At 34.9% G+C, this 27,063-nt stretch overlaps 1 protein-coding gene across 15 annotated transcripts in view; it reads left to right on the top strand.

The window, feature by feature from the left end:
• The window catches only part of MFSD8 (major facilitator superfamily domain containing 8), a 127,411-nt gene that overhangs the window by 86,877 nt on the left and 13,471 nt on the right, over positions 1-27,063 (top strand). For 12 of the 15 annotated variants that reach the window (XM_077861078.1, XM_077861076.1, XM_077861075.1 and 9 more), the window contains 10 exons: positions 207-298; positions 3,420-3,463; positions 9,482-9,722; positions 10,544-10,657; positions 13,557-13,701; positions 14,412-14,467; positions 18,859-18,967; positions 21,589-21,723; positions 25,329-25,432; positions 25,521-25,768. In XM_077861078.1, the coding sequence (XP_077717204.1) occupies positions 207-298; positions 3,420-3,463; positions 9,482-9,722; positions 10,544-10,657; positions 13,557-13,701; positions 14,412-14,467; positions 18,859-18,967; positions 21,589-21,723; positions 25,329-25,432; positions 25,521-25,768 (1,288 nt within the window). The remainder of the gene's footprint in view (positions 1-206; positions 299-3,419; positions 3,464-9,481; positions 9,723-10,543; positions 10,658-13,556; positions 13,702-14,411; positions 14,468-18,858; positions 18,968-21,588; positions 21,724-25,328; positions 25,433-25,520; positions 25,769-27,063) is intronic. The other 3 variants (XM_077861086.1, XM_077861085.1, XM_077861088.1) reach the window with 2 other exon arrangements.

Genomic DNA, 27,063 nt, shown 5'->3' on the forward strand with positions numbered 1-27,063 from the left:
GTGTAATGATATGTTAATATAATCCATGGAAATTGAAAGAAAAATTGCTTACTCATAGATAATTAGTATAGTAAAAACCAATATTATAAATTATACCTCTGTCGTATCTTCTTTATTACTTTAGGAGAAAGAAAATAAAATTGTGCCATAGAAAGATTGGCACATAATGAGATAACATTATACTACTTTTTCTTCTTTAATCCTAGAGAATGGGATATTTTAGAAACTGAAGATCATTATAAGAGCCGATGGAGATCTATTAGGATTCTATATCTTACTATGTTTCTTAGCAGTGTAGGTAAGTATTAGAAATTATATATAATCTTAAAAATTCAAATAAAGTATCTTATTTTAGTGTCACTTAATTTTTAAATTACTTATTATTTTGGTAAAAATCACATAATATAAAATTTTCCATCCTAACCATTTTTAAGATCAGAAGTGTTACATTTGTCTACATGATTATATAACCTATCTCCAGAGTTTTTCATCTTGCAAACCTAAAACTCTGTACCATTAAACAACTCCTCGTTTGCCCTTTCTCCCATGTCCTGGCAACCACCATTCTTTCTGTATCTACTTCATATAAATGGAATCATACAGTATTTTTTCTTTTTGTAACTTGCTTATTTTATTTATCCTATTCTCAAGGTTCATCCATGTTATAGGATGATCAGAATTTCTTAAGGCCTTATTTAAGGCCTTCCCCCTTGGTGGGGAAGAAAATCTTTTCTTCTACTTTCTTAAGTTTTGTAGCTTGCCCCTGCAAATGAAAGCAATGGAAGACAGATCAACAGAATGAAATCTTGTCATTTGCAACTACATGCTACATGAGTGGAGCTAGAGAGTATAATGTTAAGCGAAATAAGTCAGGCAGAGAAAGACAACCTAATTTCATTCCTATGTGGAATTTAAGAAACAAAACAAAAAGCAAAGGGAAAAAAAGACAAACCAAGAAAGACTCTTTTTTTTTATACGATTTTATTTATTTATTTGACAGAGAAAGAGCATGAGTGTGTAGCGTTCTCCAGTGCACAAGCAGGGCGAGCAGCAGGTAGAGGGAGTAGAAGCAGGCTTCCCTTTGAGTAGGGAGCCTGATGCAGGGCTCTATCCCAGAACCCTTGGATCATGACCTGAGCCAAAGGCAGACACTTAACAGACTGACCACCCAGGTTCCCAAAGAAACAGACTTAACTAACTATAGAGAACAAACTGATGGCCAATCAGAGGGGAGGAGGAAGTGGGGGGGATGGGTGAAATAGAGGAATGGGATTAAAGAGTGCACTTGTCATGTTGAGCACTGGGTAGTATATGGAAGTGTTGAATCACTTATTGTACACTTGAAACTAATATAACACTGCATGTTGACTATACTGAAATTAAAATAAAGTAAAATTAAATACTTCTAATTTTTAGCACTCAATTATCTAAAATTATAATTAATTTTAATTTTAATAACAAAAAAGGAAAATTTTTAACTTTAGGTTTTAATTAGCATGTTAAACATTTTACCTGTTTATAAGTTTCTTGTTTTGTGTGTGTGTGTGTGTGTGTGTGTGTGTGTGTGTTTAAGATTTTATTCATGAGAGACACAGAGGGAGGGGCAGAGACATAGGCAGAGGGAGGAGAAGCAGGCTCCATGCAAGGAGCCGGATGTGGGACTCAATCCCAGGACTCTAGGATCACACCCTGAACCGAAGGCAGATGCTCAACCACTGAGCCATCCAGGCGTCCCCTGTTTATAAGTTTTTGATTGTGAAATTGTAGCCTTGATTTCAAATATTAGTTTACTCTTTCAGTCCTCTTTTCGTCAAAACAATGTCAATTCAAAATACATTAAAATGAAACTAATAACTAAATTATTTTTTTAAATAGGCTTTCTAAAAAGAATGAAGTATTGATACTGGTACAACATGGATGAAACTTGAAAACATGCTAAGATAGAAGCCAGACACAAAAGACTACATGCTGCATGATTCTGTTCATAGAAAAGTCTAGAGTAGGAAAATTAATAGAGACAAGTAGATTAGTAGTTGCTTAGGGGTGGCTGATAGGATGGAAAACAGCAGAGTAAAGGGTCCAGAGTTTCTTTGTGATGTGACTAGAATGTTCTAAAATTGACTGTGGTGATGGTTGCACGTATCTGTGATTATACTAAAAACAACTCATTGTATACTTTAAATGAGTAGGATATATGGTATGTGAAGTATATCTTAATAAAAGTGTTTTTTAAAAAATAGCCTTGGGACACCTGGGTGACTCAAGGTTGAGCAGCTGCATTCCGCTCAGGGCATGATCCCAGAGTCCCAGGATCGAGTCCCACATCACGCTCCCTGCATGGAGCCTGCTTCTCCCTCTGCCTATGTCTTTGCCTCTCTCTGTGTGTCTCTCATGAATAAATAAATAAAATCTTTTTTAAAAAATAAAAAAAAATTAAAAATAGCCTTTATAAAATTTTGATTGGACATGCCTAACATTTAAAATTGACAAATAGGATTATAGTTTATCATTACAGCTTTTAAGCAATAAAGAATAGTAGAGATAATGAATTTTCTTTTAAGGTATAGCCGTATTGAAGTCTCTCAGTTGTTTACAGCTACTGTCCCATTTAGATGTTCATATTCCTTTCTGGTTGTCTTCCTTACAGTCAATTATCTCTGCCAAAGAGGGCTGCCTGGGTGGCTCAGGGGTTGAGTGTCTGCTTTTGGCTCAGAGCATGATCCTGGGGTCCCCAGATCGAGTCCCACATGGGGCTCCCTATGGGGAGCCTACTTCTCTCTCTGCCTATGTCTCTGCTTCTCTCTCTGTGTCTCTCATGAATAAATTTTTAAAAAATCTTTTAAAAAATTATCTCTGCCAAATAACATGGATTAGAAGTCTACCACTTCCTGTATAACAGAATAGACTTTCCTTCATTCTTTTCTGCTATAAAAACTTAACAAAACTTTCTATTTACGGTAAAGACATGTGAGTAAGAAGAAATAGGTCCTCTGCTTTTATTATCTTAATTATGGCCAGGTTCTATAATTATATCTTGTTTTCAAGTCTTTAATGTTAACTGATAAATGAAACTGCATTACTTGGTAAATTAAACGTTGTGGGGCATAAATTTGTAAATTCAGAATGATATTTTAAAGTCCATGTTACAATTTTTTTTAAAGATATTATTTATTTATTCATGAGAGACCGAGAGAGAGAGTGAGAGGCAGAGACACAGGCAGAGGGAGAAGCAGGCTCCATGCAGGGAGCCTGATGTGGGACTCGATCCCGGGACCTCAGGATCATACCCTGGGCTGAAGGCAGATGCTAAACTGCTGAGCCACCCAGAGATTCCCCCCATTCTAACAATTTAAAAATTGTTCTATAAATAATGATGAAATTATTTTTAAGTATAAATAACAGCTTTTGCCTCTTTACAGGATTTTCTATTGTGATAATGTCAATATGGCCATATCTCCAAAAGGTTAGTACATTTCAATCTGTTATTCTATTAAGTAGCTACAATGACAGTAACTCTTATGTAGTTAAGAGTTTTCTTAAGAGTCTCTTTGGTATTTTATTGATTTAATTCTTACTAGAGTAACTTGAGATAATAATTCCCCAGAAGAGGCTTAGGTAAGGTGATCTAATGTTTTACTGTGCAAACTAGAACACTCTTGAAGTGAAGGGAGTACTTATCAGGGAAACAGGATTATACCTGGACAGTCCCAGGCAAATGTAGATGTGTGGTCACCTATCTATTCGCCACTTGCACATCCCATCAGTACCCACTCCTTGATAAAAAAGAAACTATACACAGTCTGAATTCTCAAAATGTACAGTTCTATGGAATAATTTTGTGCTTTACTATAGAATTAATTTGAGTTGTCAGGTGACATTGGGTTGTTTTTTTTTTTTTTAAGATTTTATTTATTCATGAGAGATACAGAGAGAATGAGAGGCAGAGACACAAGCAGAGGGAGAAACAGGCTCCATGCAGGGAGCCCGACATGGGACTCGAACCTGGGTCCCCAGGATCATGCCCTGGGCTGAAGGTGGCATTAAACCACTGAGCCACCTGGCTGCCCTGTCAGGTGACATTGTAAAAAGAATAGATAATATATGTATTTTGATGCTGTGGTTACTAGATGGGAAGGAGGGAGTGACAAAAAGAAGCAAGTTAAGCAGGTACCCTGACATCAGTTAATCAAGTCCTGCCAGTTCTATCTTTTTTTAAAAAAATATATTTGACATATAGCATGATGTAATTATCTGTCAATTCTATCTTAAATCTCCAGTAAGAAACTTACTGAAAATCAGTAAATAAATTGCAGACATAATTCATCTATAACAGCATTTCAGTTAAGGTTCTTGATGGAGTTCCTCCGTACTCTCCAACCTCTTATTCACTCCTTAAACTGGTACGATCTGATTAACTCCTCTGCTACCTTGAAACTGCCCTCATCAAGGTCTTCAATGATTTAATTGCTGATCAAATAGATACTTTTCACTCCTTTCGGTGACATTTGGGTAGCATTTGACATTGTTGTCCTCTCCCTGCTTCTGAAAACCCTTTCTTAGCTTCCATACATGTCTCTATCCTGGCTTTCCCCTTACATATTTGTTCTTAAATTCTTTTGTAAGTCTTCTTTATCAACCTGTTCCTTTTATGTTGGTTTTTCCCAGAGGTTGGGCTGTGTATGTATGTGTGTTGTAGCCTAAATCCTAAGCCTTGGCCCACGTTATATCAATATCCAACAATTTGTTAGGCATACCTACTTGAATGAACCTAGCTTCCTAGGGGCTTTATACATTTTCTTTTTTTTCTGGAATGCTTTCCCTCCCTTCATCTCTCCTTTCCTCTGTCCTTCCTTTCCACCCTACTTCCCGATTATCTTTTATTCATTCTTCAAGGCTTTGTTCCAGTGTCACCTCTTCTGAAAAGCCTTCCCTGATTGTTCCCCAACCCAGTTTGAGTTAGGTTTTCCTATTCACTTTAATACCCCCTGTATCATTATCATTTATCATTGAATGTTATAAAAGTCTGTTTATAGAGAGTTAACTTCCCTACCAGATTGTTAAGATGTTCAGATGGCTTCAATAAAAATACTAGACATATTTGATGAATACTTAGAGATTTAAAATAATGCCTGTGATTCAAGAAGCTTATTGACATTTCATATTTCATTTTAGATTTTTTTTAGTTTCTATGGATATTTAACTTTTTGAAAATGCTGACTTTTCTATTTTCTTTTTTTTTTTTTTTTAATTTTTATTTATTTATGACAATCACAGAGAGAGAGAGAGAGGCAGAGACACAGGCAGAGGGAGAAGCAGGCTCCATGCACCGGGAGCCGGATGTGGGATTCGATCCCGAGTCTCCAGGATCGTGCCCTGGGCCAAAGGCAGGCGCCAAACCGCTGCGCCACCCAGGGATCCCGAAAATGCTGACTTTTAAAATGACAGATATTTTAAAATAAATATAAGGACAGAAATACAAATTTCATTTTTACTGATTTGGTGCCACATTTTCAGTGCTATTTTGAAATTTATTTGAAAATTAATCAAAAAATTATATTACATGAAATTATTACCCATGATGCTAAAAATTCTTTTTCTTACTGGCAGAGTTACTAGAATTAAAGCAAGATATTTAACAATTCTAGAGCAATATCTTCTTTGCCAAAAATATATTTCCATATATCAAAACTCTTTATTTCCATGGTCCCTGTATTCAGTCTGTTTAACCTCAAAATTATCAAAGGGAAGATATTTACAGTAATTCAGTCTACTCAGCACAATATGTTGAATTTTGAAAAGGTACACTCCTTTCTCCAGAAATTTGAAATTTCTTCAAAGGTAAATTTAGTAAGTACATGAACTTGTAACTAGTTCTCCAGCAATACAAATAAGAGTTTCATTAAAGAACTTACCAACTAATTTTCTCAAGTTTTTTCATAACAATAGTTAAGCTCAGTGCGTGCCAGGTAAAGTACTAAGACTTTTACCTCTTGATATTCATAACAATGTTGTGAAATGATTATTATCACTCCTGTTGGGCAGATGAAGAAAGTTAGGTAGCTTGCCCAAGGTCACACAGCTAGAAAATGACAGAGCCAAACCTATCTGAAACCAAAATCTGATTCTTAACCACAGTGCTGTGTTACCTACTATCTTAATAAAACTGACATATTAGTAAAAACAAAGTACTAAGAAATGTTAGTTTTTATACTGTATAGGTAACATTCATTAAGTGCATATATATGCTGACATTGCCCTAAGCACTACACATGTATTGGCTCAAATAATTTTTTTTTAAGATCTTATTTATTTATTCATGAGAGACACAGAGAGAGGCAGAGACATAGGCAGAGGGAGAAGCAGGCTCCTCGCAGGGAGTCTGATGTGGGACTCGATTCCCAGACTGGGATCACTCCCTGAGCCAAAGGCAGACGCTCAACCACTGAGCAGCCCAGGCATCCCTGGCTCAAATAATTCTTATAACAACTCTCTGAAGTTATCTTCATTTGATAGATAAGAAATTAAAGATTGTGATTCCCACGCCCGCCCCCCCCTCCTACCCCCCCCCCCCCCCCCCCCGCCCCGCCAGCTACTCAAATACCAGATAAGTAAAACATGGTTTGGAAACTCCTTGGTGATGAAACTCAGTTTGGAAACTCTGTATTAACTCATCTTTGTATCCATATTGCCTAGCACAGTTTTTGTCACAGGGAAGGATTCAACGACTGTTAGTTAATAAGCAATAATCTATAAGTAGATTATTAAAGAGGCTTGGAACACCCATTTTTATGTCTTAATTCCCAAAGCAAAGCATGAAGATTTCTAGAACTTTGACTTTGTCAATATTTTAACATGTTTAGAGAATAATGTTTTGAAATTCAATACCATGTCTTTGGAATTTAGGAAGGGTTTTGGTTTCTTTTTTTTCTTTTTTTTCAGAGAAGATACAGATCCAACTTTCACTGAAGTGTACAAAACTAAACAAGTTAATTACAGATGATTACCAAATAATATACATCCATAAAGGTCTAAAAGTATGGGTGTGGGGCGCCTGGGGTGGCTCAGCTAGTTAAGCGAACAGCTCTTGATTTCAGCTCAGGTCATGATCTCAGGATTGTGCAATAAAGCCCTGTGTGGGACTCTGCTCAAAGCAGAGTCTGCTTGAGATTTTCCTTCCTCCTGTTCTGAATGAATGAATAAAATATTTTTTAAAAAGTTTGGGTGCATGTGTGTGAGAGAGAGAGATGGTTTCAGAGAGAAACAGAGAGGCAGGCAGACAGACATGGGCTGTTAGGGGGATGTTTCTAATTAAAAAAAAAAAAAGAGAAGAAATTCTGGAAGACTTCCCAAAATCAGTTACACGAGAGCTGAGTTTTGAAGGTCTACAGAAGTTGGTTTCCTAAAGAAAAGGTGGAAGCCAGGGAATTGGGAGGTTGGGAAGGCATTGCTGGTGGAAGGGGGCAGTAGAGAAACCAGCACAAAGGCTTGGAGGCAAAGAATTTGACTCATTTTGGAAACTTCAAACAGTTCTGTGTGGTTGGAAGTTAGAATTGGGGGAAGGGTACATGCAGAGAGAGAAGTTGAGCCAGGAGAGACAGTGGCCAATTTATGAGCTAGTTTTTCATAATAAGCAGTTTGGATTTTATTCTGAAGACAGTATGGTAGAGATAACCAGAGGTGGCCAGAGGACCAGAAAGATACTGTTACTACTTTAAGAGAGAGAAACACACATGAGCACAGATAACAGTTCAACTGCTGAAGTGATACCTTCTGTTACAGTGTAGAACCTGTATCTCTTAAAACATTTTACTTTCCTGTTGCAATTCTAGCAGAATTCTAGAAGGTTCCAGTTTTCCAGTCACTGTAAAGAATAGAAGCCAATTAAAATAAAAGTTTCTATTGGTCTCTGGAAAATATTGTTAATATTGTAAGCCATCCCTGAGAGTTAGCTTCTGTCCATGAGACGGATACTTGACTTGATATCTGAAAAGATACTTTCATCCTTTTGCTTTCAAACCACTACACATTTATCTTAAATTGAATTTTTACTGCTTTTTTGAAAATTAATTAAATTTTATGACATGAAGTGATTTTATATTTTAATAGATCAAAGGAACTAAAAGGTAATATGGGTAGAAAATAAAAACCAGAGTGCCTAAAATAAGAGATATTTTTAAGCTAGAACTTTAATATTGTGTATCATTATACATAATTACTCTTATTTCTCATCTCCTGCAAGAAAATGTACCTAAATATTTCCATTTTAAACTACTTAAAAATATCTTTAGAAAAGATAAGGCTGTGGTTTTCTTTAAGTTGTTCTACCATTTAACTTATATATGTTTAATCTCACTTCCTAAATTTAATGGTTCTTATTTTTCCAAATTCCTGTATAGGAATACCATATATATATTTTTTAATCTGTCAATTTATTCCATAGTCTCTTTTGTAAGCTAAAATTTTGTTTTCTGAAAGTATTTCATTTTCTGAATTTAATCATTTGGTTTTTTCCTCAACATTCATCATGATATATAAACCCTCTTTCAGTGTCTATGTTAAATGGAAGAATTAGTAATAGGTTTTTGGTTTTTTTTTAAGATTTTACTTATTCATGAGAGACACAGAGAGAGAGAGCGCCAGAGAACAGGCAGAGGGAGAAGCAGACTCCATGCAGGGAGCCCGACATGGGACTCCATCCTGGGACTCCAGGATCATGCCCTGGGCAAAAGGCAGGCGCTAAACCGCTGAGCCACCCAGGGATCCCAATAATAGGTTTAATGAGAGAATTGCCTTTCAGCTTTTGTGTTTTTGTTCTCTGTAAGCATTTGACTACTGTGCCTAATTAAAAAAAAAAAACAAATATATTTACAGTGCTAATGGATATTTAGCTTATGGAGTAGTATAAGTCTAAATAATTGTATTTACATTATAAGAATTAAAGAATGGCATGCTATTTTTATGATGCTCTTGTTTTATATATGTAATGTGATTTGGGGTTTTTTGGGGATTTATTTTTTAACAAGATTTTTTATGAACCAGAAATTCCCATAATCATTCTAAAAAATGAAGTTTCCCAAGGATTTTTCCTACTGTGTAGTGAATTGGTAACACATTTAATTGTAATGTTAGAAGTTTGAATCTCTTACTATACGTAATAGTGTTATAAAACTTTTATGTTAGAATTATTATTTTTTATTTTTTAAGATTTTATTTATTGACTCATAGAGACAGAGAGAGAGAGGCAGAGACGCAGGCAGAGGGAGAAGCAGGCTCCTTGCAGAGAGCCTGACGTGGAACTCGATCCAGGGTCTCCAGGATCACGCCCCGGGCTGCAGGCGGCACTAAACCGCTGCGCCACCGGGGCTACCCTGTTTTTTATTTCTTTAAAAAGAAATGTTACATGGTCTGAAAAATATAAGTTTTAAACTTTACTTTTCTTGGATAACAATTCTTAAAGCATTTTTATACTTTTTTTCTGCAGATTGATCAGACAGCTGATGCAAGTTTTTTGGGCTGGGTTATTGCTTCATTTAGTCTTGGCCAAATGGTAGCTTCACCTGTATTTGGTTTGTGGTCTAATTATAGACCAAGAAAAGAACCTCTTATCATCTCTCTCTCCATTTCGGTCGCCGCTAACTGCCTCTACGCCTATGTCCACGTTCCAGCCTCTCATAACAAATACTACATGTTGGTTGCTCGTGGATTGGTGGGATTTGGAGCAGGTAATATGTATGTATGTATATGTTTAGCTGTGTCCAATTCACATTCACCCTGACATTTATGGCCCTCTCTCACCTGATGTCACCACTTCTCAATCTCATATCTTTACATATAGATCTCATTGCAAATAGACAAATACCTTTACTATTATTTTGGCTTTGCTTGCTCATGATGTTTCCATTACCTATAGTTTCTTTATTCTGTTCCCATCATTCTTTATCCTTCAAGATTCAGCTCAAATTCTACATCTTCCATAAAGCTTTCTTAGGTAACACAGACCCTTCCTTTTTCTAGCATGTCTGTGACACCTGCTTATATACTGTTTTGTACTGTCTTCATCCTTTATTACCAGCCATACAGTAAACTTTTTATAGAGATAATTTATGACTTCCTAAAATATTCTGTAACCCCCTACAGAGTCTCCTGAACATAGTAAGAACTCAATACATCTTTTTTAAATCAAATTGATAGTGGATTTCTTTTTCTGTTTCTTATATTTTCGGTCCTAATCATGCAGAGTTTGTAACATCCTTGTTTTAAAAGCAGTTGTGGCAATTAGTATTATGCTGTTCACTCAGTGTTTTCTCCATATTTAACGAAGAAAAAAAGTAACATTTCTATAATGCCATATTTTCATTCATTCAGATCTTTGTGTTTTCATGTTACTAAAAGCAATATTTTCCATTAATTGATACATTTGCTCAGTGTACATGCTTTGTATGATCATAAAAAGGAAGTAGTGATATTTGTTCTGTATAAAGCCAAATTGAATTTTATATGAAGAATAATTTCTTTTACTTGGAATTACTGTATCTTTTTTTAGGAAATGTAGCAGTGATTCGATCATATATTGCTGGTGCTACTTCCCTTCAGGAAAGAACAAGTTCAATGGCAAATACTAGTGCATGTCAAGCATTAGGTTTTATTCTAGGTCCAGGTAGGTATTTTTCACATGTCATTACTTGGGAATTACATGGGAAAACTTTTGAGGTTTAAATGGAATCTAAGTGTAAAACCTCATAGTTGAAAAGAAACTGGTATTTTTTGATCCAACAGGAGGCTAGGCTTTTTATATGTGTTAACAAATGTCCTCTAAAGTAAATGATATGTTTCATTTTACAGATTAAGACACTAAGGCATAGAGAATCTAAGTAAATTATTTAAGGTCAGCCAGATAGCAAATGGGAAATATGAGGTTCAAACCTAACTCTGACCCCTATGTTCTGTGAAATAATCATTTAGCTAGACATCTCCATAATACTTTGCTTTTTTCCCCATTTATTAGAAACAAAATTCTTTTGACTGAAGGATTTGAGGAAACTTATAGGAGGTTCTTTACTCTTTTGCTCTTTGCCCATACCTTTCAGACTTTTCTAAGGTTGAAGAAAATGAAAGAATTTTTAAAGATTTATTTACTTATTTATTTGAGAAAGGGGGAGCACAAATGAGAGAAGAGACAGAGGGAGAGGGAGAACCAGACTCCCCACTGAGCACAGAGCCTGACTCAAGGCTCCATCCCAGGACCCTAGGATCATGATCTGAGCCAAAGGCAGATGCTTAACTGACTGAACCACCCAGGTGCCCCCAAAATGAAAGATTTTTAAAAGGCTATTTAAAGACTATTCTTCGGGGATTCCTGGGTGGCTCAGCAGTTTGGCGCCTGCCTTTAGCCCAGGGCTTGATCCTGGAGTCCCAGGGTTGGGTCCTGCCTTGGGCTCCCTGCATGGAGCCTGCTTCTCCCTCTGCCTGTGTCTCTGCCTCTCTCTCTGTGTCTTTCATGAATAAATAAATAAAATCTTAAAAAAATAATAAAAAATAAAAATATAAAGCCTGTTCTTCCAAATCTTCATTTGAACTCTGAGTGTAAAACAATATTAATGAGATTTAATACTTCCCCAAGACAAGTAGATTTCTGCAGATTCATAGATTAGTAATTTTTATGCTTAGAAAAACATTGAAAAACCATGTAATTGGCTGATGCTATGAATATTGCGGTTTCGAATATCATCACTTTGAATCCAGCTCAGTTTACTTCATCATTAATATCCCACCCTTACACCCTGTTTCCATTACTTCCTTTTAGGTAGCCAAGGAAAAGCTCTATAAAAGAGAGTCTAATTTATCCTTCATCAAAATCTAAAGTTTCAGTTTAGTATTCTGGAGTGAAATATAAGCACACATGTAGAATAATTGTATCTATGACTGTATTATAAAATACATGAGGACAGGGCAGTCCGGGTGGCTGTGCCTGTTTAGTGACTCCTTCAGTCCAAGGCATGATCCTGGGATGAGGTCCCGCATCGGGCTCCCTGCCTGGAGCCTGCTTCTCCCTCTGCCTGTGTCTCTGCCTCTCTCTCATGAATAAATAAATAGTCTTTAAAAAAAATATATATATATATATGAGGACATAGTCTGGGTCTTTTTCATTTATCCCTCCACCCTCAGTATCTAGCACAGTACTTGGTATAGACTTAGGTTCTCAGTAAATATTTTGACCACATAAGTATTTTAAAGATTAAATAATGATAAAGTACATGAGGTAAAAGCATGTAATAAATCTCATATAGCATTTTTGAGATCCAACAGGAGGCTGTTGATCCAACAGGATTTTTACTTTTTTTTACTTTTACTTTTTTTTTTTACTTTTTTTTTTTTTTTTTTTTTTAAGATTTTATTTATTTATTAATGAGAGACACAAAGAGAGGAAAAAGGGGCCGAGACACAGGCAGAGGGAGAAGCAGGCTCCATGCAGGGAGCCTGATGCGGGACTCGATCCTGGAACTCAGTCTGGGGACTCCAAGATCATGCCCTGGGCCGAAGGCAGGGGCTAAACCGCTGAGCCACAAAGGGATCCCGTCATATTGCATTTTAGAGCCAAGAAAACTGACGTTTAGAGACAGTATCAGCTAGTATAATGGCAGACAGGACATTAGGAAAAAAAAAAAAAAAGACCACTAAAATTTATATCACCTTGTTCATTGATTTGTCACATTTTCAACCTAAGAATACAGGAAATAATCAAAAAAGGAAAAGAGAGGAAAAAATTATTTTAAAGGTTATCTTATTTAAATATTTTATATTATATATAGATGAGTAAATGTAGGCCTGAAGAGGATTATATGACCTTTCCTGTAATAACCACATTAACAGCACTAGCATTTGTTGAATGCTTACTATGTGCTAGATACTATCCTAAGTGTTTTATGTATAGTATATTACTTCATTCTTACCTTAAGGTTACATGTAAATTATGAGAACAGCCAGTTGTAGAATCTAAATCAGGAAAGCAAACTAGTACTCTTCCAATCTGAGTTTTGCCGTAGAGCCAAAATTTTAAAAATATATAGAATTTAAATACTATATGCACAGTAAAGAAATATTGACTTAAAACATGACATTCTATTTCTTAAAATGAAGTTGTGATTTATTTATGAAAGAAATTGGATAATTTAGATTTCCTGTGGAGATATTTTTTAAAAAGAAAGATACTGACAAGTTACTTTAGATATAATACTTTGTGAATGCATGTACATCAGTATTTCCCAACCTTTTTCTCATTGTTGTCCCTCTGTTGAGCCATTTTAGGCATTTTTTTTTTCCCTAGTACCACAGGTCAATTGTATATCTTTTATGTACTGTTATGAATGTCTATACTTTATACAGAAAAAGTAATATTTTGTCCCCTTCCCCGAACTTTCTTGCCTCTATTGAGATGCATGATATAGATAAATGATCCCATAATGTTGCTTCCAATCTCATGGTAAATGTCTTTCAGAGTTTTTTTAGCTTCTGCTTCCTACTTACTAATTCATCTGTATACATTTTATTTTATTAAGTTTTTCAGACTTGTTTTGCACTCATTGGAGAAAAGGGCGTGACATGGGATACCATTAAACTACAGATAAACATGTATACAGCACCAGTTTTACTTGGCGCATTCCTGGGAGTTTTAAATATTATTCTGATCCTTATTCTATTAAGGTAATTAGGTATAAGTGATAAACTACCTTTTTAGATTGTGAAATTAAATAAGCATTATCATTAATGGAAGATAATTATCCCTATAAAGCCTTTATTTGGCTTTTGATGTCCATAGTTGTGTTCATGTTTTTTGATCAGCTAATAAATATAGTACTCATAACTGCTTGATATAGTTACTTGATATAGTACTACTTGATATATTAACTATAGATTTCTAAGTAGGGAATAGCATGAAAGCAGCATTTAAGTAGATTAAGGATTGGTATCAACCTTAAATACAAAAGTTACTTATAGTATATCTCTCTTATCTTTTATATATTAGAAGAGATTTTTATAAAACTACAGACGTTTTATTACTTTATATTTCTTTGGACTACTTTATCCAAGGACCCAAAAACATTTATAAAAAATGTTTAAAATCACTGGAAAACTTCAATATTTATTAAAGTAGATCATGTATGCTTTTGAATGAATATTATTTTCATTTATATGATAATATAGTAAGAATTGTAACTTGTATCTTTTAAATTTTGTTGGTTATATTTCATCGGTAATAATTTTCATTACTCAGAAGTCAGTTAAAAAAAAAAAAAGAAGTCAGTAAAAAGAACTGTATCAGAATGTGCAAAAATAGAAGGCTACTAATAAATTATAATCATTTATTATACTAAGTTTTTATTGGATACAATACTTATGTTTTTCTTTTTAAGAGAACATCATGTGGATGACTCAGGACGACAGTGTAAAAATGTTAATTTTGAAGAAGGTACTGTTAACCTGTTTGACTAATTACTGTAACATTATCAAAATGTATCTGATGATTCTGTTTGCTATTTACTTGGATTTTGCTTCTGGGGATAGTACAGTGGGTGACTGGGGAGGATCTTCAAATTAGAAAGTTACTTAAATTGATTATTTTTTTAAAAAAAGCATGCCCAGATCAGTTATTTGGTGTTCATGATTGGTAAGGTTAAAACCATGGCTAAAAATCACTTCATCTTGTTTGTAAAGAGCCAATATCCTAAAATCCTCCAGTTCTTTGGAATGATTTCAGTAACTTTCCTACCAAATGTATCTTTCTATCTCAAGCATTTACTTCTTTTTTTTTTTTTTAAGATTTTATTTATTTATTCATGAGAGACACAGGGAGAGAGAAAGGCAGAGACACAGGCAGAGGGAGAAGCAGGCTCTCTGCAGGGAGCCCGACATCTCCAGGATCGATCCCAAGTCTCCAGGATCAGGCCCTGGGCTGAAGGCGGCGCTAAACCACTGAGCCACCTGGGCTGCCCATCTCAAGCATTTCTTTACTTCATCATGGGAATGGATTTGTCTTTTGTATTTGTATTTTAATTTTTTTTTTTTTTTTTTTGGATACTCTACAAAGGTACACTTTCATCCCTTAGATCTTTCTCTGGTTCAGAAGTAGGGACCCAATCTGGTCAGTAGGTATATTTTAGTAAATAAACCATTATTTCAGTACTAATTATGTCCTCCTTGGGGAGTGTCCCCCTCTGTGCAAAAGATTGCAACTCAGTTCTTGCCTTTAAGGAGTTTGTGAAGTTGTGAAAAAGACATAGTGTTATTTTACCAAGTACTTTAATAGCCATTTTATTTTAATTTTCACAATAAAACTAGTGGAAGATAAAATTAAAAGTAGTAAGGTGGAGAGCAGAGTGGTGAGGAACGTTAGTAAGTTTTTGAAAAAAGAAGTATGACAATAGATTCCATGTGAGACTAATCCAGATGTGTGAAGGTCTGAACTAGGAGAGCAACTTAAGAACAGAGAAGGGATAGATGTGAGTTTTTGAAGAAAAAAAAAATCAAGATTCTTGATAGTTTGGATAGGGAATATTAAGGAATAGGGGGAGTTGTTGAAGAGGTCTATCGGGTTTTGAGTCTAGATAAATTAGAGAATGGGAGAGAACAAGAATTTAGGAAGGGACATTGGCTGAACATAGAAAATGATTTCTAAGCTAAATCTACTGCTACACCAGAACAACTAAAAAATGCTGGAGTCATTTGTAATTTTGGCAACAGAGATCAAAGCTAGAGATACAAATTTTAGAGTAAGCCAGTGAAAAACACTACAATAAAGAGAATGAGAGAAAAATGGAAAGGAAGGGGTAGATGAATCAAGTGTGGCAACATACTGTTGAATATAGGGGCTGAATATATTTCAAAATAAAGGAAAGGAAGGAAGGAAAGAATGGTGAGGAAATACCAGCAGGGAGTATAAGCTGTTTTGCTTAAAATGTGAGAAATAGGATGCTATTTAAAAGACCTATCAGGTTAAAGGAATGAACAAGTAGAAGAGGGTGAGTATAAGATGCTGAGAAAAGGAAGAAACATCAAAAGCAAAATCTTTCAGAAGTTGGAAGGGGATAACAATATCGATCAGTGCTTCGCGGACTTTTAACATCCTTAGAAAGCACTTGGAAACCTTGTTAAAATGCCACTTCTGAATCAGTGGGCCTGGAGAGAGGTCTAACTAGGGTTGCCAGATAAAACACAGGACAGCCAATTGAATTTGAATAATTTTTTAGTATAAATATGTCCCATCCAGTTAAATTTAGGTTTCTGAAAAGCAATGAGTAATCTTTTAGTATAAATATGCCTCAAATATTTCATCAAACATTACTTTTCTTCATCAAACATTCCTATATTTAAATTTCAAATATTGCACGGAAAATACTTAAAGTTGTTATTTATCACAAATTCAAACTTAACTGGATATCGTGTATTTTTATGTACTAAATCTGGCAAACCTAGTGAGATTCTGAGCATCTACATTATAATAAAGCTATCATGGGAGCTGATGCTGCTGGTCTATGAACCATACTGGGGAGCAGAGTTCTTGAACCACACTGTCCAATATGGTAACCACCGGCTGTATTTGGCTATTTAAATTTAAATTAAATGACATTTAAGAAATCCCTCAATCACAGTAGCAACATTTCAAGTGTTTAATTATGGATATATGGCTAGTGGCTGTCTTAGGCAACATGGTGAAACAACATTTCTATCATGTGAGAGTTCTATCACACATCACTGCCCTAAAGCACAAATGAGAGTTTAGAAAGACCGATTTATTTTCTTTATTAAGAATTCTATGGGAAAAAAAAAAAAGAATTCTATGGGGATCCCTGGGTGGCTCAGCAGTTTAGCGCCTGCCTTCGGCCTGGGGTATGATCCTGGGGTCCCGGGATCAAGTCCCGCATCGGGCTCCCTGCAGGAAGTCTGCTTCTCCCTCTGTTTGTGTCTCTGCCTCTCTTTCTGTGTCTCTCATGAATAAATAAATAAAATCTTAAAAAAAAAAAAAAAAAAGAATTCTAGGTACTTCAAAATATTCCCCAAAAAAAAAAAAAAAAACATTTTAAAATTTCAGTGTAAGTATTTAAATAAAATGTGTCCGTTTTTTCCCTATTATTAAACATATTATCATTGGATAGATTAGAATTTCTAGTTATATAGTCTTTGAATCATCAATATATTAATATAGTGTTTTCTTAAAATTCTTAAAATTTGAATAACCAGGCAATCCTCACAGTCTAGGATGCAACATTTCTGAGCTTTCCCACTGAGGCCAACAGTGGGTGGAGGCTATAGGAAACTAACCACATAGGAAGAAAACTCCAGTTTGAGTTAGAGCAGTGTTGCTTTTTGATTCAAGGAGTAAAGATTAGCTTCTAGATGATAATGGAGAATCAGGAAGGTCTCTCCAAAATAATACAAGGCCCACAAGGACCAGAGTCAAGAATCCTGAGATACAGAGTCAATGTCTATTATGAAAAAAATTATAGAAACTTACTGTGTCTTAGGAAAGTAGCCCCTTGCCCCCTGCTGCTGCTACACATACACTTAGATACACTTAGATAGCATAAAATGAACACATTCTTGAATTATTTGCCAGAGTTACTCTGAATAAGTGAGTTATAAAACAGCATGACAAATGTATATAAGTAGATATATATGGCTTCACACTTCTCAGTTATATCAGGAATAGCTAATATTGAGTGTGCAGCTTAACTACATAGTTCAAGGTAAGTCAGTACACTTACTTTGCCCTCCTAATTTATAAAACCACCATCAAATCTTGGTGGTTATTTGCAATATATGTATGTGTGTGTGTGTGTGTGTGTGTGTATATATATATATATATACATATATATATATATATATTAAAGATTTTATTTATTTATTCATGAGAGACACCGAGAGAGAGAGAGACAGAGACGTAGCCATGCAGGGAGCCCAATGTGGGACTCCCATCTCAGGACTCCAGGATCACACCCTGGGCCAAAGGCAGGCGCTTAACTGCTGAGCCACCCAGGTATCCTGCAAAATATATTTCTTTGTGAAAATATAAGTGATAACATAAAGACTTTGAGAAAATGTGGTAATAACATAAAGATATTTACTAATACTAATTTCACATAGCATTGAAATTCAAAATATATAGCCACTGAAGTGAATGAATCACAGAACTAACTGATTTAGTAAACTATTTGAGATCTTCATTGAAATCCTCATAAATTTAAGATTCCAGTAAAATAGAAAAAAAAAAACTTGCAATGGAAATTTTTTTTTTTTAAAGATCTTATTTATTTATTGAGAGAGAAAGCACGCTTCAGTGGCTGGAGGGGCAGATGGAAAGGGAGAGATAATCTCAAGCAGACTCCACCCTGAATGCAGAGCCTGTTGCAGAGCTCTGTCTCACAACCCTGAGATCATGACCTGAGCCAAAACCATGAGTCAGATGCTTAAGTGACTAAACCACCCAGGCACTCACAATAAAAACTTAAAATAAGTATTTTTAGTATGAGATCATTTTATAGAATTTTATAAAATATATTCCTATTTTGGATTGAGAATAAGCTAATAGAAAATATGAATGCTTCCTATAGATAAGACAATTGAAGTATATCTCCTGGGAAGAAAATTCACTTTATTTTTAAATGCCATTTTAGAAAATTATTTCTGTCATATAAATCATTACTTTTAAACTGCTTTGAAGCCTAAAAGTGATTTTAAATGTTTAGTCAAAAAAATAATAAATAAATGTATGTTTAGTCATAGAATTTGCTACATATAATTTCTATACTGTTTTAGTGTTGTAAGAAAGTTTAAGTAATATAATTTTTCTCCTGTTTATTATAGCAAGTACAGATGAAGTTCAGGTTCTCCAAGGAAATATTGATCAAGTTGCTGTTGTGGCCACTAATATTGTGTTTTTCGTGATTCTATTTATCTTTGCCCTTTTTGAAACGTAAGTTTTATTCTGTCTTCATCTAAATCATACTATATGAATAACTTGCATTTCTTGATGCAACATTAATCAAGCATATCAATGTTCTCAAAACTTTAAGACATTTTTTGTCATGATGTAAAAAGTATATATAAATTTTATGCTTTTAATTTGAATATAGTTGATTCTCTGTAATCTTACTACTTTATCTTACTTCCTTATAAAGAAATCTGTTTCACTAGTCTTTCCTTTCTTTCTCAGAGTTTTATGATAAATATAGTTATAAAACTTCAGTGCCATGATTTAACTAACTTTAAGCTATATAACTATTTATGTATATGAGGGTCAGTCTGGTAGTGTTAACTCTAAGTGCTGATCCTGAAAACTAGTATATTACAAAATTTCTGCCTTGTGTAGGTTTGTTGACCTTTAGCTATCATATGACTTTTTTATTTTTAAAATGCCTTTCTAAGATGCCTGGGTGGCTCAGTCTGTTAACCATCTGCCTTCTGTTCAGATCATCATCCCAGGGTCCTGGGATCGAACCCTGTATTGGCTCCCTGCTCAGCAGAGTCTGCTTCTCACTCTCCATCTGCTTCTCCCCCCATTCATGCTCTCTCTCACTCTCTCTCAAATAAATAAATAATTTTTAAAAAATGAAATTAAATGCCTTTCCATTATACTGTAAAAATAGTACCTTCTTGGTATAAATATTCTAAACACTAAAATTGTATCTCCACATCCACTTCTTTCCCTGGAAGTAACCACTGCTAATAGTTCAGTATTAATTTTTCAAAATTTTTTTTCTATACAGTGTAAGGACTAGCATGTGTGTCTATTAAATCAACAGATTGTGACATTATCATTTGAAATTTTGGTTTATTCCTTTGTCAATAATTTTAACATTTGTATGCCAGCACATGTAAATTTTCTTTATTTTTTTATTTTTAAAATTATTGAGATAGATGAAAGTTTCAGTTCATCTGATTTGGGAGCATTTTTTTAAATTGTGGTAAAATATACATAACATAAAATGTACCATTTTAACTATTTTTAATTTACAATTCAGCATTAAGTATATTCACAAATGTTGTACAACCATATCCAGAATTTTTTCATCATTCCAAACAGAAGCTTTCCACCCATTAAACAATAATTTCCCATTCCGCCTCACCTAGTCCCTGGTAGCCTTTATTCTACTTTCTCTGTGAATTTGGCCAAGCTAGATACCTCAAATAAATGGAATCATATAACACGTTTCCTTTTGTCCTTTTGTATCTTGCTTATTTCACTTAGCATGGTGTTTTTAAGGTTCATCCATGTTATAGCCTGTATCTGAATTTCATACCTTTTATGGCTAAATAATATTCCATTGTATGCATATAGTAGTTTCGTTTATCCATTCATCTGTCAATGGATATTTGGGTTGTTTCCACCTTTTGGCACTTGTGAATAATGCCATGATGCTGTGATGTTGGTGTACAGGTTATCTGGTTGAGTCCCTGCTTTCAGTTCTTTGGGTTGTATACCAAGAAGTGGATTTGCTGGATGACATGGTAATTCTATGTTTTACTTATTGAGAAACTACCAAACCATTTTCCACATCAGCTTCTCTGATTGTATTTTATTATTTTTTTTTAAATTTTTATTTATTTATGATAGAGAGAGAGAGAGAGAGAGAGGCAGAGACATAGACAGAGGGAGAAGCAGGCTCCATGCACCGGGAGCCCGACGTGGGATTCGATCCCGGGTCTCCAGGATCACGCCCTGGGCCAAAGGCAGGCGCCAAACCGCTGCGCCACCCAGGGATCCCTTCTCTGATTTTAAAATAAAAAAATAGTGATGTTCTTTTTTTTTTTTTTTTAAGAATGAACATTTTAAGTATGTTTCAGTTCCATTTTGTAGCCAGTTAATAGAGGGAATAGAGTAGGGAAAGAAGCTTGGCAAGGAAGGAGACAGACATATAAAAGAATACCATTCAGAAGTAGAAAAGAAATACATACATTCAAAATAGGGGTGAAAGAGACTGAGGAAGAAAAAATATAACACGTTTCTAATAATTATAGTAACACTCTTACTATTATGTTATTACTTTTTAAACCAATTTAAACCAATTTAACCATGATTAGTTAGAATGGTAAAACTTATGGTTGGTTTGTTCTTTTCCTGTCCTTCAGACTTTTTTGCAATGTGGATATATTACTTATAATTAAAATAGATATTAGTAAATAAAAATACAAACAGCCAAACAGTAGCTTGTATAAGTAACAACAAAATGTGCTTTTTTTTTTTTTAAAGATTTATTTATTTATTTATGATAGACATAGAGGGAGAGAGAGAGAGAGAGGCAGAGACACAGGAGGAGGGAGAAGCAGGCTCCATGCCGGGAGCCCAACGTGGGACTCGATCCCGGGAGTCCAGGATCGTGCCCTGGGCCAAAGGCAGGTGCTAAACCACTGAGCCACCCAGGGATCCCCAAAATGTGCTTAAAATGTGTTTTTTTTGTTTTTTTGTTTTTATGTAGAGCTGGTGTCATTAAGGGATGCAAATTCTTTAATGTGTCAGTATCATTATTAAAGCTTCTATTTCACATTTATCATGACTATAATTTCAATAAAATAAGAATAATTTGTTTTTCTTAGGATTGTTACTCCATTAACAATGGATATGTATGCCTGGACTAGAGAACAAGCTGTATTATATGATGGAATAATACTTGCTGCTCTTGGAGTTGAGGCGCTTATTATTTTCATGGGGATTAAATTACTTTCCAAGAAGTAAGTTATGTATTTTGTTTCAGTGAATTTTAAAATAGACTTTTAAAAATGACAGACTTTTAAAAGACATTTAAAAATGTCTTTTTTAAAGTGAAACATGAAATAGAGCTAACATAAACAAGTGTGTTAGTAAAAATATTTAAAGTTTTTCTCTTCTTATGTATTACTTTCAGTCCTTGAATGTTTTGCAAACAGATTTAAGGTTTATTAAGGAAACATGATATTTCTATACCATATGGCATATTCTTTGGTAAAACAAGATATTTTACAAAGTGAATTAATTGTCTTCTAATATATCTTTTGTATATTCTGTTTTATTTAAAGTATTTTTAAAAGTGTATTTTAGAAAACTTTATCTGCTGTATGGTAATATATATATGCAACAGAAAAGATTTAATGGTTAAGTCTGGAAAATTCTGATTAAAATAACCAAACTTCTGTACTCTAAAACTTCCACATCTTCAGTACATATATATGATGTCACCATAATGACAAAGCTATTATGTAGCATTTCTCAAAGTTACTTGTAACTTGACCACAGAACATTTTTTATTTTTTAAAAAAGATTTTACCCATTTATTTGACAGAAAGAGAGAGAGAGAGAGCGAACACGAGCAGGGGGAGAGGGAGAAGGGAGACTTACCACTGAGCAGGGAGCCAGATGCGGGTCTATATTCCAGGATCCTGGGATCCTGTCTGAGCCAAAGGCAGACACTTACTAGACTGAGCCACCCAGGCACCCCAAGAACATTGCTTTAAAGAAGCGTTTTGTAAAACTACAGCTGTAAAGAACACGCTTTGGGGAAAGTACTTGTATAAAATTAAGTTCATTCATATAGTCTGAGATGGGACATTAGTTGATGAATTTAAGCAATTCTAACAATTTAATATTCCTAAAATGCTTTAATAATACTTCAGAACTTTTAAAGTTGTAAAATCAATTAACAAATCTTGAGTCAGTGTGCAGGGTGAGGTTCGATGGGAGATACTATGAAGATTCCTATGCTTATAGAGCCAAGTAGAGGGTCCACGATAAAGACACAAACATAGACATAGATTTATATTCTAAATTAAATAATAGAAAATGCATTACATCTTCCTACAGAAAAAGAACAGTCCTGCTGATAAGCATTCTTATAGATTATCCAACTCCATACCTTCAAAGAGCCTGTATTCTATTCGGTGGGAAAAACCAATAAACAAAAATATGATGTCAGGTAGTGGTAAGTGCTATGAAGAAGAATGGAGAGAGGAAGAGAATAAATAGTAGCAAGGGCAGGGTTGGAAGAGAGTGGCAGTGTTAGAAAGAAGCAGGAAGGCAAGTTTGGCCAGAGCAGAATGAAAGAAATGGCAAATGGGAGAACATCAGGTTAGAAAGATGTGAAACCTGATAGGTATTCTGAGGGTGATGTGAAGTGATTTTATTTTGTTTTGGAAAGTCTTTGGTCTTGTTTGTATATTTCACTTTTTATTATGGAAAATTTCTAACATATACAAAGGTTTAGAGAGCATCATGTCCTGAATTTCTAATATGCATTACCCAACCTTAGCAATTACTAATCCTTGGATAATTGTGATTGATCTATACCACTACCTACTCCACACTCCCTATCCCTATCCTCTATCCCTGGATTATTTGGAAGCCAATCCCTGATATCATTTCATATCTTCCATAAATATTTCAGTATGTATCTCAAAGTTAATGATGACAACGTCATCACATCTAAAAAAATTAACCATGGGGCACCTGGGTGGCTCAGTCAGTTAAGCATTGACTCTTGATTTCAGTTCAGGTCATGATCTCAGAGTTGTGAGATGGAGACTTGCCTGGCTTTGGCTCTGGCTGGGAGCCTGCTTGAGTTTCTCTCCGTCTCTCCCCCCAGTGCATACACACAGAGTGCTCTCTTTCTCTCTCAATTAAATAAATCTTTAAGTAAATAACAAAAATAAATTTAAAAATTAAGTGATTTCTCACTATCATCAAATATCCAGGCAGTATTCTAATTTCCTGTACTGTTTCAATAGTTTTTAAGATTTGTTTTGTTTCATACTGTTTTGTTTCACAACTTACTTGACTAAGTTCCTTAAGTCTTTTTTAATCTATAGGCTTTCTGTATTCCTTTTTTTTCCTTATAAATTAAAGAAACTAGGATATATGTATACTTTATAGTTTCTCACATTTTGGATCTTGCTAATTGAATTCCTGTGGTGGGTTTTTAATTTTTTTTTAATTTTTATTTTTTAAGATTTTATTTATTCATTCATGAGACACAGAGAGAGAGACAGGCAGAGAGACAGGCAGAGGGAGAAGCAGGCTCTATGCAGGGAGCCTGACATGGGACTGGATCCTGGGTCTCCAGGATCACGCCCTGAACTGAAGGCGGCGTTAAACCGCTGAGCCACCCTGGCTGCCCCGGTTTTGTTTTTGTTTTTTTAACATTTTCCTGTGTTTATTATATTTCTCAAAAATTGGAACTTAGATCTAGAAGCTTGATAAAATTTGAGTTCAATTTTTTGGCAAGAATATACTTTATATGTGGTATTATGTGCTTATATCAGGAGAAATGTTACATTTTGTTTATCTCATTTTACACTGTTAATGACTTGATCATTCCTAGATTCATTAATTTAATAGATTATTGTACAGTGCTGGGTTTTAATTCCGTTGTGTCTTTATTTAATTTTTTGGAATATTTTCTTTAGAATCTTCTCATCACCAACTATTTGTTTATCTTGAGGTACAGTTTGTATAGGAACGACAAGAAGACTATTTCCTTTAATTAACTGATTTTTTAAAATAATGAGTTGGCACCCTAACATTCTCTAAAAGTAACCAAGAGTTCTTTTTTTTTTTAAGATTTTATTTATTTATTCATGAGAGAGACACACAGAGAGAGAGGCAGAGACACAGGCAGAGGGAGAAGCAGGCTCCACGCAGGGAGCTCAACATGGGACTCGATCCCAAGTCTCCAGGATCACACCCTGGGCCGAAGGCAGGCACTAAACTGCTGAGCCACTCAGGGATCCCAAGAGTATTTTAATAAAATATGAATTCATATATTATAACATTTTTATATGTTTTAACCCACTGTCATTACTATTATTTTTTGTGTTCACACTGTTGTGTTTTTGGCCAGCATTTTCAGATTGGCTCAGAGTACCTTTATGTAGATATTAGAAGTGCCTGGTAGACTGATAGCTTCTATATTCTCTAGTATGAAAAAAAGTATCCAGGCTCATCTTTTTTTTTTTTAATTTATTTATTTGAGAGAAAGAGAGCAGGTGTGGGAAGAAGGCCAGAGGGAGAAGCAGGGAGACTACCTGGGGTTTGATCCCAGGACCCTGAAATCATGACCTGAGCCGAAGACAGATGCTTAACTGACTAAGCTATCCAGGCTGCCCTTCCGGGCTCATCTTATACATTTTCTATTCCAGATCTGAAATCCGCTGGTTCTATTTAGTAGAAATTTATATTTAACATTCATATTAACTGGTATATGACTAAAAGCATCAAGATACTGTATCATAGTTTTTAAAATATTAAAGTAATGAAACTATGTAATACTGTTTTATTTTTAAATTACAGAGTTTCTGTTCTTTAACAGGATTGGCGAGCGTGCTATTCTACTGGGAGGATTCATCGTTGTATGGGTTGGCTTCTTTATCTTGTTACCTTGGGGAAATCACTTTCCCAAGATACAGTGGGAAGGTATAGCCATACATGTTTCTATAATGTTAACCCCTGTTATTCATTTAAAATTAGCAAGTAATGTACTGTACTAATTTTATTTTTATAGATCTGCATAATACTTCAATTCCTAATACCACATTTGGGGAAATTATTATTACTCTTTGGAAGTCTCCAAAAGAAGATCACAATGAAGGACCAACTGGTTGCCCAATTGGACAAGCTTGGTGCTTCTACACCCCCATGATCCACCTGGCCCAGTTCCTCACATCAGCTGTGCTCATTGGAATAGGCTATCCATCCTGTAATGTTATGTCCTATACATTATATTCAAAAATTTTGGGACCAAAACCTCAGGTGAGTCAATTACTCTGATACTGCTATTGCAATTAAATGAAATATAGTTGTAAGCATTCACATTTTTTGCTACCATTCTCTATTTTTATACAAGCTGACTTAGCAGATTTTTATCATATTTAGCACTTTTTTTAAAAAAAAGATTTGATTTTATTTTGGAGAGACAGAGAATAAGTGTGAGAGTGAGGGAAGAGGCAGGGAGAGAGAGAAAGAATCTCAGGCAAAAAATAAAAAAAATAAAAAAGAATCTCAGGCAGACTCTTTGCTGAGTGCAGAGCCTGATGCGGGGCTCAGTTTCACTGCCCTCAGATCATGACCTGAATCCAAAACCAAGAGCCAGACACTTAACTGACTGAGCCACTCAGGTGACCCTCAAGTTTTATTTCTGACTCTTGTTTTTAGTAGAAGTTGTTTAAATGGTCACAAAATGAAAATATTAATTTCTTCTTTAAAAATTACACCAGTGGTTTTACATTTTCAGGGCAAAAATTAATGTTTCTATTGAAATAAGGCAGAGAAAAGAAAATGTTTAATATTGTGTTTTTAAGCTATAATAAACACTTCTGAGTTTTTTAACCTATAAAATTGTTTTTTCAAATTTTTAAAATAAAAAATAAAAGCATATTATAAAAGCAGATTACAAAAGATAGTTGTAACAAAATTCAAATAGTTTGAAATGTGTACAGTAGAAAATGAAGGCTTCCCTTAGCCTCAACACACTAAAGCTGACCCTTGTCCATTTGTATACTTCTGGACATTTTTTTTCTTTTTTTTAAAGATTTTTATTTATTTATTCATGAGAGACACAGAGAGGCAGAGACATAGGCAGAGGGAGAAGCAAGCTCCCTGCAGGGAGCCCAACATGGGACTTGATCCTGGGACTCCAGGATTATACTCTGAGCCAAAGGCAGACACTCAACCGCTAAGCCACCCAAGTGTCTCTCAAGACATTTTTCTTTTTTTTTTTTTTAAAGCTTTTTTCTTTTAATTTTTTTTATGATAGTCACACAGAGAGAGAGACAGGCAGAGGGAGAAGCAGGCTCCATGAACCAGGAGCCCGACATGGGATTCAATCCCGGGTCTCCAGGATCACGCCCTGGGCCAAAGGCAGGCGCTAAACAGCTGCGCCACCCAGGGATCCCACAAGACATTTTTCTATACCTGTTCAAGCATATGTACACTCATGCCTTTTTAGAAAAAGATAACACAGAATATATCTTATGTATATCAATTTTTTTGCATCTTGAATTTTTTTACTTAATAGCCATAGTATTCTTTCCATGTTAGTGCATAGA

Source organism: Canis aureus, chromosome 20, assembly GCF_053574225.1.
Source record: "Canis aureus isolate CA01 chromosome 20, VMU_Caureus_v.1.0, whole genome shotgun sequence".
Taxonomy (NCBI): domain Eukaryota; kingdom Metazoa; phylum Chordata; class Mammalia; order Carnivora; family Canidae; genus Canis; species Canis aureus.